The sequence below is a fragment of the Camelus bactrianus genome, chromosome 8 (genome assembly GCF_048773025.1).
Source record: "Camelus bactrianus isolate YW-2024 breed Bactrian camel chromosome 8, ASM4877302v1, whole genome shotgun sequence".
NCBI lineage: Eukaryota > Metazoa > Chordata > Mammalia > Artiodactyla > Camelidae > Camelus > Camelus bactrianus.
This window is the reverse complement of record NC_133546.1, coordinates 48,248,487-48,267,555: the sequence shown is the minus strand read 5'-3', so window position 1 is coordinate 48,267,555 and position 19,069 is coordinate 48,248,487. Positions and strand designations below refer to the sequence as shown.

At 33.0% G+C, this 19,069-nt stretch overlaps 1 protein-coding gene across 2 annotated transcripts in view; it reads right to left on the bottom strand.

Moving 5' to 3' along the window:
• HACE1 (HECT domain and ankyrin repeat containing E3 ubiquitin protein ligase 1) overlaps nucleotides 1-19,069 on the bottom strand; it is a 90,041-nt gene that overhangs the window by 1,980 nt on the left and 68,992 nt on the right. For both annotated transcript variants that reach the window (XM_074368578.1, XM_074368579.1), the window contains 4 exons: nucleotides 18,755-18,951; nucleotides 9,575-9,706; nucleotides 3,794-3,892; nucleotides 3,436-3,506 (listed from right to left, as the gene is read on the bottom strand). In XM_074368578.1, coding sequence (XP_074224679.1) covers nucleotides 3,436-3,506; nucleotides 3,794-3,892; nucleotides 9,575-9,706; nucleotides 18,755-18,951 — 499 coding nt within the window. The remainder of the gene's footprint in view (nucleotides 1-3,435; nucleotides 3,507-3,793; nucleotides 3,893-9,574; nucleotides 9,707-18,754; nucleotides 18,952-19,069) is intronic.

Sequence of the window (19,069 nt, the reverse complement as noted above, 5' to 3'; positions counted from 1 at the left end):
AAATAAAGTCCAGATGGCTTAAAATTTGGCACATGAAAATAGAAAGTATATAAAAGTTACAGAAAAAAAATGTAGATAAACATATATATATAAAATCTTGGAAGTAGGAAAGAATTTATAAAAGCCATTTAGGAAAGTACTGATAATCAACTTGCAACATAATTATAAAACTTCCGTTACATAATTTTTATAAATTAAATTTGTAATTTAAATTACATGAAAATCTGTAGATTTAACTTAATAAAATTAAAAGATAAACAATAAACTGAGAAAAGTATTTGCAGAGTTAATGTCTCTCTATATAAAGAACATTTAAAACTGAATTTTTGAAAATGATGGTAGAATAATACACAAAAAATAAAGACAGGAGAGCCACACCACACAAAATAAGTATACAAATAAGAGACTGTATGAAAATAAAAATGAAGTCTCTTCAGCAAACGGTGTTGGACACTGGAGTGTAAATCAATGAAGTTAGAACACTCCCTCACACCATACACAAAAATAAACTCAAAATGGCTTAAAGGCTCAAACATAAGACAACATACCATAAACCTCTTAGGAAAAAACATAGGCAAAACATTATCTGACATAAATCTTAAATGTTCTCCTAGGGCAGTCTACCCAGGCAACAGAAATAAAAGCAAAAATAAACAAACAGGACCTAATAAATCTTGTAAGCTTTTGCACAGCAAAAGAAACCATAAGCAAAACAAAATTTGACAGCCTATGGAATGGGAGAAAATATTTGCAAGTAATGAGACTGACATGGGCTTAATTTCCAGAATATATAAACAGCTCAAATAATTTAATAAGGAAAAAAAAAAAACGCAATCCAAAAATGGGCAGAAGACCTAAACAAACAATTCTCCAATGGAGATATACCAATGGCCAATAGGCACATGAAAAAATGCTCAATATCGCTAATTATCAGAGAAATGGAAATCAAAACTATAATGAGGTATCACCACACACCAGTCAGAATGGCCATCATTCAAAATTCCACAAATGATAAATGCTGGAGAAGGTATAGAGAAAAGGGAACCCTCCTACACTGTTGGTGAGAATGTAGTTTGGTACAGCCGTTACGGAAAACAGTATGGAGATTTCTCAAAAGACTAAAAATAGATCCAGCAATCCCACTCCTGGGCACATACCCAGAGGGAACTTTAACTCAAAAAAGATACATGAACCCCGATGTTTATAGCAGCACTATTTACAACAGCCAAGACATGGAAACGACCTAAATGTCCATCTACAGATGACTGGATAAAGAAGTTGTGGTATATTGTGCAATGGAATACTACTCAGCCATAAAAAAGAATAATGCCATTTGCAGCAACATGGATGCACCTGGCGATTGTCATTCTAAGTGAAGTAAGCCAGAAAGAGAAAGAAAAATACCATATGATATCACTTACATGTGGAATCTAAAAAAATGATGAACTTATTTATAAAACAGAAACAGACTCATAGACATAGAGAACAAACTTACGGTTACCATGGGGCAAAGGGGGTGGGAAGGGATAAATTGGGAGTTCAAGATTTGCAGATACTAATTATAATTTATAAAATAGAAAAACAAGTTTATAGTATATTGCACAGGGAACTATATTGAATATCTTGTAGTAATCTATAATGAATATGAAAATAAACGTATGTATATGTATGACTGAACTGTTATACTGTACACCAGAAACTGACACATTGTAAACCGTCTATATGTTAATAAAAATTAAAAAATAAAGAAAAATGATTACATTCTGTAGAATAAAAGGAAGAGGCCCTCTCATTCCCTGATGTGAATCTGATACCTTTCCGAAGGTTAAAGGAATAATATGTATCAAAGTTAGAAAAAGTTATAGACTTTTTTAATCCAAAAATTTCATTTCTAAGAATTTGTCCCATATTTTTATCCTATATATTATATTTATCTTGTATTTATAAATAATCATACTGGCCTCCAAACATATAAGCACAAGAATTTCTTATTTGTTCAGCATTATTCATAAACAAGATAATTTATCAATATAGGACAATATAAGTTAAGGGAGTTCCATAAATTGAAGAATAGACAGCCATGTAAAAATTAGATTTATAAATGGAACAATTTTTAATTATATATTACTAAATTCAAAAGTTATAAAATAGGAACAAAGTTTTTAAAATAAAAATTTATGTATGGGAGAAAATTCTGGGAGAATAACCAAAGTGTTAACAGTGATTGTCTTCAGAGACTAAGATTAGAGGTGACTTTTTAAAAAAATTTGAATTGTCTAACCATCCTACATAGAAAATATAATTTTTGTATAACTTTTAATTAAATTACTCAAATCTCGAGGTATTTCTTGGCACTAAGAAACCAAAAAAACAAAAACACAAAAGTAAAAAAAAGGTTCTGTTTCAAATCTTTAGTCTACAATCTATAAATATTCATGTTTTACTTATTCTTTAAAATTAGATGTGTAGTACAACTCTAAATATTTTTCTAATTATATAATTTAAAAACTAAGAAAATACAGCAAAATATGAAGTGTTATCTCTAAACAATGTAATTACTTAATGAGATTTTCATTTTCTTCTGTCTATATTTTCCATTTTCCAAATTTTCTATAATGGTTATGAACTACTTTAAAAACAAAACAGTGAATTATATATATATAATATATAGATATACAGTCACAATCATGTTTTTAAAATAGGCAGAAAAAAATAAAGAATATATCAATTTATTTATAGTGGTTACTGCTGGCAGGTGATGGTTCTTATTTCTTTTAATTCCAACTTTCTTAGAAGAACAATGTACATTTACATAATGGAACAACTGAACTACATTTTCATTAATAGGACACAGATGAAATTTTCAGATTTTTTCTTTTATCTTTCTGAACTGTAAGTTAAAAGAGGTTTAAATCATTTAGTTTTCTAATATCTATGATATTTAATTGGTTCCAAAAGTAGATTTTTCAAAGTGAAGTATCACAAAATATTTTTTAGGCCATGAATCTTGAGACTTTAAAGTTTGATAAGAACTGGAGAAAAACTGCTGTGTATGGGTATTATATGCTGTGTGTGTGTGCGTGCATGCGTGTGTGCGCATGAGCACGCATGTTGTCCCAGTATTATACAAATATTGGCTATTACCACTGACTTACCCGCAGAATGAAAAGACTACCAAATTATAAAATATTTTGCTGATACTCCTGATTGGGACAGTTCATTTTTTTGTACCTTAAATAAACATTTATTGAGCACTACTATATATGTTTTAACTTTAATGCCTAAATAAATCTTTGTTTAATACCTTAAAAAGGGGAAAGGAAAGGGAGAAACTGACAATTTAGAGTAATAATTCATTTTGAGTTGTTTATCTCTAAGCCATTAAAAATGGAATACATTAAATTCTTTCCACATTATCATGAAAACACTTCTTACCTGCCAGTAACAAACTGCAGGAGAAGAACTCTCTCCTCTGGAGTAATATCTTCCACAACCTCCCAGAACCACTAAGAAAAAACAACGAAAAAACTTTGCTCATATTTCAGAGCAACTGTAGGCTTCTTAATACTAGAGAAGTGTGCAATATTCATAAAGCATATTTTATTCTATGAAACTCATTTATCAAAAATGATTTCATACAAAGTTTTCATATGCAATTCCCATGAGAAGAATTTAAGGGAAAACTTTACTTTGTTAATTAATGTAGGTTTTCATCCAATAGTGCTGAAAAGCTTACAAGATTAAATGGCAAAATTTAACTTCATTCTAAGCTCTAGAGAGATTTTTTTTTTACCTGAATAACTGGATCTTCTCTTTCATAGCCACTTGTGTATTCTGTATTTTTTAACCAATCACTCACATCAATTTCTGGCATGCCAGAAAGCAGCAGCTCCTTTGGGGAAGAAGAAAAATATTTCATTAATCTTCTTTGGGAAAAAAAGCGATTACATTTAAATAGAAAATCTGCTTTAATTAGAAACTAATCCCACGTAAAACTGATTTATTTTTGTGACAGTGTCTGCATGTTACCAACAACAAGCACTACATGCGAGAGAACCCTTGATACTGATAAGCTCAAATATTGTGAGATGTGGAGACATCTGTGCACTGACACAATTTAATTATGAGAGATAATAGTTTACATTTATATATAAATACATATGCTACAACACTTTACATGTGCAACAGTTTTATGAATATTATTATCTTTGGTTTATATTTATTTTTATTTTATGAATTTGTTAAACTCTATAAAGAGACTGTACTCTTAATATGAAAGTGACAACGAAGACTTAGACAAGTCTGGGTTAGGCAAAGGAAAAGATCAAGAAACCCTAATCACTAGAAAAAAAGGAGTTATAATAATAAAAATAGTTATTATTTTAAAAAATACAAAACAGATTCAGGGCTTTGAAGAACTCTATTCTGGAATAATTTTAATCCTTTAAAGTCAACTTGCCCCACGGTGAGAAAAAAATGCAATTTTCCTAAAAATGACTTTTGGTATCCTTTTTTTTCCAGGAAGACCATCAAAGAAACAAAATATCAAATAACTAAGGATGAAATTAAGAATGGCAAAAGTATTTACCACTATGTTTCCCAAGAGAAACGAGGACATGAAAAAAGCTTGTCCACGTCTCTGAGTCAACCCGTATTTCACAGTTGGATGTGTTTACACAGTAAAGTGAGGCAATAACTAGCCTACGCTTAACACTGACAAATCAGAACAGCAGGATTTGTTATTACAGAGATAGATACAATGTGGTTCAAAATCATTTCTACAGCAACTGCTCATAGTATATACCTGACTACTATAGAGTATGCTCTGAAAAGATAAGTGAAGGTTAAGATAAGCTGGTGTCTGAGAACTCTTGGGTGTTTCTGAGATCTATTCAAGGAGTCTGCAAGGTTCTCCCTTTTCGAACTTATCTGAGGCTGGATTTTCTCTATATTGTTCAACCAAACCACATATCATAATAGATTATAAGCAGAAGCAGGTATGAGAACCCAGTTTCCTCTTTTAAGCCAGACATTAAAGAAACTTGCGAACATGTAAAACAATACCACTCTTCCCACTATTTTAATTTTATTCTGCAAAATGTAGTTTTCATTTTAAAATGTTTGTTAAAATGTAATGCATTATTTGTATATGAATTAATAAAATATTTTACATTTGTTTGAATTTCAAACATAATAAATACCAATTACTATAGTCCACATAAACAAAAACTCTTTCCGTGTAAGTGGTCCTAAGACCAAAGAGTTTGGGAACCCCTGGTCTAGGGTGTGTTTTAGTCCTCTTTGCCACAGTACTATAAAAAACTTCTGCTAGATGAAGGCATTCTGGTTAGTGTCCATTTACCACACCCAAATACATTCTCCACCTCTCTTTGCACATTCTGTGCCCCAGGAGGCTGATCCCTGCAGACAGGCTCTCTTGCCTGCTGGCTACAGGTTGGGTTCCATCACTGGGAAACAGGTAGGAGTCTGCAGGTACAAGTATTTTCTGCTCTCCTCCTGCTTCAGTACATCTTTGCAGTGGTCATGTCTCTTCAACTATAGCTACCACCTGGTGTCCCCTTCTGTGTGGTTTAGGCTCTCACAGGACTCCTCACAATAATTCCTCCACTTGTCTTCAATCCTAGGGGTGACAAAGGCTTTCCGCCGTTGCTAGTCTCGGGATGCCTCACCGTATCTTGTTAATATTCTTAACCTGCGCAGGCATCTGTAAGTTCCTTCATTAAAGTTTCTTTATTTGAATCATCCAGGGAAATTCTGTTCCCTGGCAGGACCCTGATACAAATCTGCCAAAAAGGAATGTAGATGATTGTTACATGTTCTTACAACTCATGAGTTTAATCCTCTTTCCTTCCAGGATGAAGATAAGCCTTTAATAATATTAAGCATGCTTTCATTGTTAATTATTAATAAAAATAACTAAGACTATATTCTCTCAAGAAATTTGAAGCATTTCATGAACATCATATGTTACAATTTAGTGAAGAGGAAAAAGATCTTTAGTATCCCACATAATACTTGGGGAAAAAAATTAATTAAATGAAAACAAATGGATGAAATGGGAATTCCACAATAAAAAGTACATGTAACTAAAAGTTTCTGAGTCCCAGTCAATAATTTATTATTAAAGTATGACAGAATAACTGAATTGGTCTGTTGGAACTGGGTGCAACATATACAACCCATACACTAATAGTCAGAAACTGAGTCATGCAGGCATTCAGATCTGTGAGCTTACCTAGTATTCACACAGCTCAGTCTAATATTCTGGCACCACCATGGATAAATTCATAAGCAGCACAATATGGCCGGACAGTCCCTCAGACATGAGGAACCTCTCAATTGTAATAACATTATAGACATAGTAATGACAACAATGTTGTCACCATTTTTGAACCTGAAGATCACCTCTTGACTTGAGATTACATTCTGTCCACATGGATGAATAAATCTCCAGGTCAGGACACTGACACTACTACGTATCTTCTTTTCACTAAAACTCTAGAATCTAATCTAACCTGTATCCTTTAACTCTAATGAACATCTAGCTTAGATGTTTGGGCCAACTTTTTTAAAGTTTCCTATCCTAACCTACCAGAGCCCCTTCCTATGGAAGACACAAAGTCACACAAAAGGTTCCCAAACCAAGTCCTATTTATAACTCATGCCACTGAGAGGCAGTTTGGCAATACTGATGAAGAGAGACTGGGCTGTGGGTCAGAGAACACGGGCTCACAGTCTGGCTGTAACACATACTCTATGAACATGAGCAAGTTTCATATCTTCTTTAGCCTGGTTTTTCTCATCTGTAAAATGGGAATAATAATACCTACTTCAGGGGTCTGATGTGAAGGTTTTGAAAGTTAATACACATGAAGTACCTGGCAAATACTAAATGTTTAATAATAGTAATTATCATCACTGCATAAATCAGCGTTAGGCCTACAACACTGCTCTTCCCAAACAATCCGACCGTCTGAATCAGCTCAACTTAGTAAAGCCAGAGTCTAAGACAGACTAGGAATCCTGACTTAATAAGAACCACAACTAACAACTTACTAGGAGCAGGAGAGAGGTATGTATAGCTCAAGTGGAAGAGTACATGCTTAGCATGCACTGGGTCCTGGGTTCAATCCCCAGTACCCCCTCCAAAAACTAAACAAATAAATAAGCCTAATTACCACCCCCCCCCCAAAAAAACCCAACTTACTAGGAGTAGACCTAAATATGAAAAAACAAAGGAATAAAGCTTTTAGAAGAAAACACAGGAAAATACTTTCATGATCTTGGAATAAGAAATAATTTTTTAAACAGGACTGAAAAAGCTCCATTCATTAAAAAAAAAAAAAAAAAAAGAGAGAGAGAGAAAGAGAGAGAGAAAAAAGTGATAAACTGAGCTGTGTTAAAACTAAAAACTTTTATTAATACCAGAGTGGGAGAAGATATTCACAATACATATACCTAAGAAAGACTCCTATGCAGAATATATAGATTCCTACAAATCAGTTAAAAAAAAAAAACAGAAAACACAACAGAAAAATGGACAAATCACTTGAACAAACACTTCAAAAACAGAGTATACAAATGACCAATAACCATATAAAATGCATGCTCAACCTCACTGATCATCAGGGAAATGTAAGTTAAAAATCTCCAGGAAATACCACTACTATTCCACCAGAATGATAAAAATAAAAAAGACAGGAAGTATCAAATGCTGGGAAGGATGTGGAATACAGAGAACTCTCATATCTGTTGGTGGGAGTGTAAACTGACACACCGCTTTGGAAAACTATTTGCTAGTATCTACCCTAAGGGTATAAATGCACACCCTGTATCCCAGCAATTCCCCTCCAAGGTAAATAATCTACAGAATGCATACATATGTTCCCCTAAAGACATGTACTAAAGTGTTTGTAGCAGCACTGTTTCAAAAAGCCCGAAACCGTAAAGTACCCACCAAACACTCATCAAGAGTAGAAAAGACAAAAATAAAGTATATTGACACAAAATGAGGTACTACAATGAAAATGAACACATTACAACTGCATGTAACAATACGTATGTTTCTCACAAACAAAAAGTTGTGCTAAAGAATTTAGATATATTCTAGGTGATTATTTCATCTGCATTAGGTTTAAAAACAGGTAACCTAATCTATATTAAGTCAGGAGAGTGGTTACCCATGAGGGGTGGGAGTGACTGGAAGAGGACGTGAGTGGGATCCGGATGCTACAATTTCTCAGTTTCTTAATCTGGGTGCTGTTTCATAGGTGTATTTAGTTTGTGAAAATTCATCAATTTACACATTTATGATGCATGTACTTTTCTCTACGCATTCTGTAATTCAATAAAGTTTCATAAACCTTATCAGTATCAGTAAGTTATGAGGTGAAGTTTTTGTCAATTATTTGTGTTGTTACTTGTTTTTTATACATAGGTCCAGAAAATAATGTAATATTCTGTTTAACAGTTCATACATACTCCTCTACTTTCAAATGCTCAAATAATAACTTTCATGGTCATGCAAAAACTAGAGAAGTCTATGCTAAATGAAACCAATAATAAACCTAAAAACACAACCAAAATACTCAAAACTGACACTTAATGAAACTAAGTCACAATGGACTTAAAAATTAATTAGCAAATTTTGTCCACTACTATACTAAGATATACTATATAAGTGATGAATTAAAATACTGGTATATGTAAAATTAACAGTACACACCGATATACTTATTAATACATTAAAATGAAAGGCATAGGGTGAAACTAATTTTATGAGACAGAATAAAAAACAAAGGATACTAAAATTTCTTACTCCAAATTGTAATTTTTTAAATAAGAAAGCAGTTACACTCATTTAAAATACTGTGTGGTTTTTTTTTTTTAAGAAATTAGACAATTCAAAGAGTTTGAAAATAATTTACTAACAAAAATAAAAGAGGAAAAAGGAAAGGGGGTAAATGCAGGCATAAATTATATAAAATTAGAAACCCTGTTAGATCATAGTAACAGGCAAACTGAAGAAGCAAAACAAACCATTCCTTAGAGACGAGGGGCCAACAAAGACAGTGGACTCCATATAGTTTAAAATGGAAAATTATAAAAGCATATACATGATGAATTATAAGCTGGAGAAGATAACAAATACAAGAAAACCCCTCAATCAATTTTTCTTTTCAGAAATACATAAAGTTAGTATCAGTATCCTTTACCTCATTTGGCCAAACAAAAAATTCAGAAATTATGTGAATATTGCTTTGGGGAAGACTGGCTTCAATATCTCCCATAGAGAATACTTTGGAAATACATTCCATTTTTGTTTGTCACCACCTCACTCCATTTCACATTAAAAAACTGTTAATCTGGTTATTAAGCTTAACAGAAGCACGATCACAAATCTTATAACAACTCTCTAAATGTGACTATTAAACCATAATGTCTTACATCATTCCATTCATCACTGTGCTCCAAAATTATTTCTGAATTACATCAACTGGAGTTTTGTGTTGCTGTGTTGTGTAACAACAAAAGAACTGATGTCTTTCCTTACCAATTCATATTCATCAAAAAGTTGTATAAGGGAGGGTGGAATGAACATATGAAAGCCCTGTAAAAAAGCATTGATCTGAGGCTGAATGGCTCTTGTCATTCGAAGTTCCGTAACAAGCTGGACGTATTCCGCCTGTCAAAAAAAAAGAAAGTTTCTGTGATGATTTTTAAAAATTTCATGTACTTAAAACACTGTTGATATGATCATTTCTTATTTAAGAGGTAAAGGTTCAGCATTAATTTGGCACCAATATTCATCCATCTCAGCAAACCAGTAATCTACCATTCACTAAGCTGTTTAAGCCAAAATCCTAGGAATCAATCAACCAGGTTTCTCTCACACCCTCTATCAGCCAGTGCTATCAGACATACCTTCAAAAAGTATTCTCAGTCGGACCTTGTCTCACCACCTCTACTTGTAGCACCTCGGTCCAGGCCACCAGCTTCTCTCACCTGGATTACTGCAACAGCTGGTGGTGCTGCTGCCATTTTTGCCTCTGTACTGCTGCTTCTCCACACCAGTGACTTTTTTAAAAAAATACTTTTTAAAATTATATAATTCAGATCACATAACCCTGCTTCTCAAAACCTTACAATGACTTCCCATGACATCTGGAGTAAAGTTCAAATTTCTTTCCTGGTCCATAAGGCCCTAAATGACCCCGCCTCTCCCCTGCTCTCTCATCTCATGTCCTGCCACTCTTCCCCGCCCGGCTCCCTCACTCTCTCTCCCCAAACACAAGCTTTTTCAGGCCTCAGTGTCTGTGTGCTTCCTGCTATCTGTGACTGAAACGTCTCATTAGATTGTAATCTCTCTGCAAGCAGGGGCTGTTTTGTTTACCAGTATATATGTTCAGCTCTTAAAAAATGGCTTCCACTTTCTAACTGTTCAACAAATATGTGATGAATGTATACATTCAACAAAGTCATTTAAAACACACTTAGAACTAGATAAAATGGTTCATTTAAGTGCAGCCTATTTGATTCTGAGTTAAGGTAAGCTACTTTCACACATTTTATTTTAAAATACACACCATCATCATTGAAAATAGTGTCATGAGAAATTTAACTAGGACTAAAAATGTATTTTAGCTCAGATCAGAATGAATTACCATATATTTCTGTACATAAACTCTATCCATTGTTACCATTCATATATTTTAAAGTCCATCTGAGTGGAACTTCAAGAATTAAAAGCAATATGCTGTATATAGTTCTCATCTCCCAGGAATGAATGCTTTCAACATAGAAGGAGAAAGTCTGTTTTAGGTCTCTTCCTTTGGTTTTTTTTTTTGGCACTAATCTGATGCTCTATTCACCCCAAAAAACCACAGGCACTGAGCCAGCAAATTATATATGACTCTGGCTATGAATTCTCCATACATCTCAGAGCTACAGAAGGGTCACAAAGGATTGCTCACAGCTTTCCCCACACCCCTCACGGCTCTTCCTTGTGCAACCTGGCCCAGGGAAAGCTGCCGGCTCTGCTATTCAATCTATTCCCACCCTAAATCCCACTCCCTGCACCCAAAGGTTTCCCCACTGTGTAGGATTTAATTAGTTTCTACAAGTTACACTCAGGTAGTTATTAGAGAGAGGGAAACAGAAATGCTTCCCAAACAACCAAACAGAAACATAAACAAAATTTTCAGGGTCCAACCCACTAACATACAACACACTTCCAAGTGGCAACCAAGTGGCAATCAGCATTAGCACATGCTTCTCTTTTAACTGATGTCTGCTCTAACTAAAACTGCTTACTGAACATAATAAAATTTTTCTGCCCCATTCACTCACTATCTATGTATTTTAAGTGCTATATGAGATCCTATCTTCCCTTAACGGGAATAGCTTTTTCCCAAGAGGTTTTGCTTTCGTAAACTTAAGGAACAATTCAACAGTCATTGTTCAAGGCCTCAAATTAGGAAGCATGAACTGTTCAAGTATACTTTACCTATTTTCATTTGCCACTGCATTCCAAATTTATCAGAACAGTACACATTTTCTTTTCTATCAATTAATTCCTATTATTTCCTTATACATTCTACTTTTAAAAATTAATTTTCATAAATATACTAACATCCCCTCTAATATTAATTATTTCCCACATTTTTTCTGCAACTCTGGCCCATAGTTACTGAGTATCAATTTGTGAAAATCTGCAACTTCAGATACCAGTCTCCATATTAAGTTAATTTAAATGTGGATGAATCTTGGTCTAAATTATTTCTCAGTAAGACAATAAAATCCTAGCCATCACAAACTCTCCTGAATTGTTTAGTAAAATAAGAGTTTTCCAGGTAGTTGAAAATTAACTATTTAATAAAAAAAATCTAAATCCAACTGCTTCTAAAATGTTTCCCTACCTCCTTAAAGAGCATATCTTCAAACAGAATAACACATATTAACCTGTTCTTGATACAATTATTACTATGAACATCCACTATTATTATTCACTAACATTTTGACAGTTCATGCTGTGCAGAAATACACTGGCTGCATTCCCACTACCTACAAAAGCATCCAAGTGACTCACCCCTATACTTTATGCCCCTGGGTAACTATATCAAATATCGTAAATACTTTAAGAAAACAGTTGACATGTAGATGACAATCAGTCCACAAAACACAGACATAAAGAGTTGCACAAATAAACATTAAATGTAAATGAAATCTAAAATCCCACTTTGTTCTAAGGTATTTAAAGAGAGGATATAACTTGGGGGTAGGGGATCTTTTATTCCCAATAGATGGCATATCCTAGGAGGAATATTTGCTCCCACCTGAGTTTTGCTGTTAATTCTTTGAGAGTATAAAATAATACCAGATGCCACAGAATTAAATTGGAGAATTAACCATATAAAGAATCTGAGTTAGTACCTGTACTGGTAAAATAGTTATGTTAATATTCATGTTAATATTTTAAAAGTTTTCAACTTAGAAAGACTCAGCATAGACAACAACAATTAAAAAAAGAGCCTTAGCAACTTCTTTCTAGCTCAGAGGCTGCGCCTCATAACTGATATAAGGTAAATAAGAAAAAAAAAGCTGCAAAGGGAAAAAATAAAAAACACTAAGATTGAGATTCAATTTTCAGGCATTATGTTCCAGTTAAACTACATGTCTAGTTACAGAAACACTTTAAGAATCTCCTAGTCTTCTGAATGTGTGGAATGAATAATATCATGTCTGGAAATCTTAAAATTTTAACCTTTTTCAGGCTTTGAACCTAAATTATGTCTTTTTTTTCTTTTTTGTCCACATTAAGTTTTTAGTAGCTGGTATGCATTTACACTTATAGCACATTTCAATTCAGATGATCCACAGTCCAAATGCTCAACGTGTACATGTCCTGGACAGTATACTTCTAGAAAATACTGCAGGAGGAGCCAATCCTTCCAGATGAAACCAAATATACAGATAACATGAAGGCAATTTCTTTACATTTTAAATGTACTAAATCATGTTAGCTTATGAGGAATGGTGGTAGTTTTGAAAACTGACACTTTTCTTTGAAGCTATTTTTCTTCTTGAAAATTTTTTTCATGATTTCATGAAAGATATCTAAATAAAGCATATATATTTTTATAATAGTTAACTTTTAATGGTGAAAACAAGATGTTCTTATTCCCCCTAATTAGAATGATAAACTTGGACACATTTATAAAACTGTTCGGAACAGTTATTTTTATTTTTAAATTAAAAGTTTAAATGGCATTATGACTGGCATAATTGAATTCACTGTTTGAATACAAATCCTTTAGTAATAAAAGCTTTTTTCCTGGGCTTATTTATCCACCTGGTTATTATTGCTCTGGTACATTAGAATTCTCATTGAAAATTTATTCACTGAAAGATCAAAGGATACCAGTTTTCTTCAGCAGGAAGAAGTAAATATAAGAAAATGGAGTGGCACATTTTTACAATGTAATACTTTTTATATAATTTATTCTTTACCAGTATATTCTTATTTTTAAGATCACAAATCAGTTACAAAGATTGATAGTCTGGTAAAAATCCTACTTCTTCAGTTTCCTTGCAATAAATTCAGTCATTAAAAACTGATTCTTTAGGTTATCATTTCATAGATTTGGTGATTTTTAAAGTGAGTTTTTAGAATATACCAACTAAAATGCTGAGGAAATATGTTCTCCATGTCTACAGGAAGATAGTAAGGATAATTTAAAACCCAATCTAATAATATACACATACACTCAGTATGGAGAACCTTAGATCTAAACTGTTTTAAAAGTTTTCAGGGTAATAAAAAGATCTCACATGGTATATTTTTCTGAACATGCAAACAAGTAATTCACTTTAATAATCTATATAGACAAGTTTGTATTTTTGGGTTTACATGCACATCAAATGTATCTCTATGTGAAATAAATCAGTGAAACTAGCAATAAAATATAAGGTATTAACCATACAAAAATGAAATGGAGGAAAACATACTAAATTTGTATTTGCTACCTTGTTCATATTCACTACCTTAGTTAACGAGAGGCCAAGCAGTTATACGATCACACAGGCCTCGATTTAAACTGAGGGTCCACCAGTTACTAATTCTGAGCCCTTAGACAGTTATTTAATTTCTAAAGCAATACAGTGTCATAGTTAAAGGCTGAGGCTTGAAATTTATTGACTGCTTGGGTTCAAATCCACCATTTATTAACCATATAATTTGGAGGAAAGCTACTTAACCTCTTTATGCCTTAGTTTCCTCACCTGTAGAAAGGGGTATTTATACCTCATAGGACTGTTTAAGAGTAAGGTAATACACATAAAGCACTTTTAACAGTGCTGAGCATATTATAAGCACCTGATAAATATCAGATGCTTTTATTAATAAAGCTGTTTCCACAACGAATTAACAGAAATAACTATCTTACAAGGCTGTTACAGTGAGAGATGCACAAAGAACACACTTCAAATACACAAGAACACAATACAAATACACAAAGTACTCAATAGGCAGTGGCTATTATCATCACCAGAAAACAGAATTGATGTGATGAGGTTGAAGACAGGGTGGATGACACCACCATCCACCATTCCGGAGCCCATCCACGTAAGTGGCTCATCCTCTGTCCTCTTTTTTTTCACCTTCCCAAACAGTTAATTACCATGTTCTAGAAATTCTACATCCTCAAAAGCTATCTCATTTTCTCCATCCTCACTGTCATTGTCTTATAAAATCCCTCCTGCGTGCTCCCCAGACCAATGCCACAATCATTTATCAGTTGCCCTAATTCCAGTATTGCCCCATTTCAACCCATTCTTCACACTCCAAGCTGAATTTGGTTTTGTCTTTCTTTTTTTTCTCTTTTTTTTAAGGTTTTGTTTTTCATTTAAAAAAAAAAAAAACAGAAATTTGATGATGTCACTGTCCCCTAGAGCATCTGTAATCATCCCCAAGCCTTCGGAATAATTTTCAAATTTCTAATTGTGTATGCAAATTTGGCCCCTGTCTACCTTCCCCACCTCATCTTTTCCCACTCACTCTGCAATTTGAGCTGAGGTCTACAACTCTGATCTACCTGTGGTTCCCCAAATATATCACACTCCATCATCTCTATGCCTTCTGTAAGCGCAAAACATTGCCTTCTCCCTTCCTTATCCTTTCTGATCATTAATACTTTCCCTCTATTATTCAACTTCCATGCCACCTCCTCCATTCCCTGATATTCTTTCTGTCCTATCCTACCCCATTTTTTTCCCCTCAGCCTGAATGAACTTTATGATTAGTATTAGTAAAAGTGTTGTTAACACTTAAAACCCGCGAAGCTTACTCTTCAGTTCTAAGAGCTAGAATTGAAGGTCTAGCAAAAACATGTCACCCCTAACTTAAGATTTTATGGTTCCGCGGGGTTGGTACAGCTCAGTGGTAGCGGGCGTGCTTAGCATGCACAAGGTTGTGGGTCCAACACCCACGACCTCCATTAAAAATAAATAAATGAAAAAACCTAATTACCTCCCCCTACCAAAAACAAACAAACAAACAAAAGATTCTATGGCTCTACAGTTTTAACCTTTGAGTCAAGAATTTAAAAGTGAAATTGAAAAAGTGAGAGCAAAACTTTTTATTTATTTATTTTAATTTTTTCTTGGGGGCGTAATTAAGTTTATTTATTTATGTTTTTTTAGAGGAGATACTGGGGATTGAATCCAGGACTCCGTGCATGCTAGGCAAGCCCTCTGCCACTTGAGCTATACCCTCCCCACCAAAACTTTTTAAAAAGCTGAAAACACTATTTAAATGTAAATGTTCAGCTCCTGGTAATTCAGCCATTTTCTAAAGTAAAACCAAGGGGATTTTTTTTCCTCTAGATTTTAAAACAAATCTTTGACAGATACAAAATTAAATTTAAAAGCGTATTTTATTTCAAATGTGGAACTGATAATATATTGTTCTGCCTACATTACTTGTATTTATCAATGTACTTCTTTTTAAACAAAAGTACTTTTTCTATTTGGTTTCGGACTATAATTACCAAAGCCTTTCAATAAAATGTAAGAATAAATGACTCCCCCATGTGGAGATCAGCTTACACAGACTCTTTCTTACTAACAAGCTTGGCAAGTCATTTAAGCTTTAATATGCTTATAAATTCTGAAGTTGAACTCCAAACGTGACAATTATAACTTTATACTTATAAAGATAAGTAAGTAAAAGGCTAACCCTACAGTAACAGAAAAGTTCATAACAGGAATGTATGTTAACAAATAATAATAATACTTCTAAAGAATGTGGTTTGAAAATTTTATTTGTAAATTGAATAACAATTCCAAGTACAGTGATCAATTTAAGATGTAGGGATGTTTCTAAAGATTTTTAATGTTAAAAAATTAATCAAGTTGCTTACTGAATAAACATTAAAGGTTTAAGCATGATATATAATTACACTTGATTCTTACTGGTAATATTAGAAAATGAAGAGGCTCAATTTATTGTGAGAAATGTTTATATTAGAAAAACAAAAGTTGAAAAGAACTAACTTATTAGTGATGAAATCCTGCTTTTAAAATCTCTATTACCAAAGCTAATCATTAAAAATAAAGTTAGCCTGTCATTAACAAAGCAATGCCAGTATAAATAAAAATGTGTTAAACTGAGAAACAAAAGTTCCAGGCTCTGTAATGTTATAGTAGTATTCTGGCCTCAGGTTAGACTCATAATGAAGGGTATACCTTCAATGAAATATATCCTAATTTGTTGTTATTTATTAAGTATCTTCTTTCTGGACCTCAATAAAAGACACAAATGCAAAAGAATTAATAAGATACACCTTCAAAAAAATCTAAGCAAAAATCAAGTCATAGTGGAGGGGGCTGTTAGGAGATGCAAGTGTAAATATAGCTATCATGCAATTGCTAATGAGTCTTTCCACTTTGTCATGTAAAATATATCTGAGAGGAGTGACAATGCACTCACCAGATAGTGCATTCACAGAGAGGAATCACCTATGAGGTTTTCTTGTGAAAAACAATCATTTGCTTATAATGAAGATTCTGACTTCGTTACTCCTAATTGAAAGGAAGTCTCCAGGGTAAAATAAAATAATAAAAGCACTATGAGGCAGACAATCTAATAATTAGAAGATTTAAAAAATACTTTCATTCACTAGCAAGCTGATATAGATTTTAAAACTTAATTTAAGCATTTTACTATTTTAATCTTCTAGAGCTTAACATGACTCATTATATTAAAATCAAGTAAGATCTCCAAGATGATTAATTTTGCTAACATGATGACGACTTGAAAAATATTAGACTTGAAACTGGGAGAACTGGGTTTTAGCCCCAGATTTACTAGTAAATCTTCAGGCTTCAACGCCCTCATGGGTAAAATGAAAGGACAGAGTAAAAAAATTTCTAAGTATAAATGTGCAACAACGCAGCTCCTGATTTTATTTTCAAAAACTGAATTTTATGCTTTTTTAGTATGTATATAGAATCTAAGTTTCAAAAAGTAAAATTATGTAGTTTAATTTAGGTCTTCATTACTGTACCTATGTGAAACATAAGAATCTCTTCTTATAGAAAACCAGCCAATAACTACTAACTTCTAGCTTTTTGTTTTTTTTTTAATTTACAAAATGCTAAGAACAATCCTATATGGGAGCTATTATTATCTCAATTACACAGAATAGAAACTGGGGCTCAAAGAGGTTAAAACATGGCTAAGTCTTTTGGCCTTTGAAAAAAAAAACTATATTTTACTAAATTTCTAGTCTATAAAATGATTCAATGGATATACTTTTTTATAGTTAGCTGATTCTGTCCATTTTATTTTATTTACTATTATTTTTTGGTGGGGGCAGGTAATTAGGTTTATTTATTTATTTATTTATTTATTTTTAATGGAGGTACTAGGGATTGAACCCAGGACTTTGTGCATGCTAGACATGCATTCTACCACTGAGCTACACCCTCCCCCTATAGTTAGCTGATTCTGAAGCTGTCTTGGAATTATAATCCAACTGAAGGAAAGGAAAAAAGTTTTAGTCCTATTTAACCAGAAGTTGCTTCTGGTAAGTGACAGAACCAGAATTCTGAAACCAAATTTTCTTGACTCCCAATTTCCTACATAATATATATAAAAACATAAAATAAAACTGTATTATATATTAAAGTAACATAATTTTCAACAGTGTATTTAAAACATGCACCAAATTTTAAAATAATATGTACAAACAAGAAACATAATAATAAATGAAAAATAAATTACAAAGTTAAAAAAAAAAAAAACCCAAGTTCAGAGGTCTAACAGAATTTACTGGAAACCAGAAGTGTGTACAAAGTTTAAACATTGGGAGTTTTTTTCTCTGTTGGAACTCTTAATGTCATACTTTTAACACATGAGTTAGTGCAAATATGATATTGATGCAAGTTTATATTTCTAATTGAATTTTTTGATATGCAGATCCCCAATTTATACAATCAACTGGACTGTGCTCTAGGCTGCTTCAGAAACTGCCATATCTAACACAATATTGAAACGATCCTTTATAATTCAAAGTTTGGTAATTGATGGTTTAGTTAACTTAAATCTTATTATAAATGCTATGAAACTGTAACAGAAGTTTTTCGACGGAATGCCAGGAGACTATTAGAGTAATCAGCAAACGATCAGGGCCAAGTTACAAACAAAGGCTAAGGTAAGAATTCAAATACTTACTTTGTTATTTTGTGTCACAAGAGTACTTCCACCCCCGGGTTTCAGAGGAACCTCTTCCATTGCTCCAAATACATCAGTCTCAACAGAAAAAGTTAGTTCTAGGCCCAGATCACTAATATCATTATCTAAAATCCACTGCAAATTTTTGGCATATTCTGGATCAATGGATGCCACATCCTGGTAATTCACAGGAATACCTAAAAATGTAAACATACAGCAGTTATATTCTAAATGTTTCCACCTCTCCTTATCTGTTTAATGGTGAAATACTGCCCTCTACAGATACTCTATAAAACTGCAAAATATAATCCAATT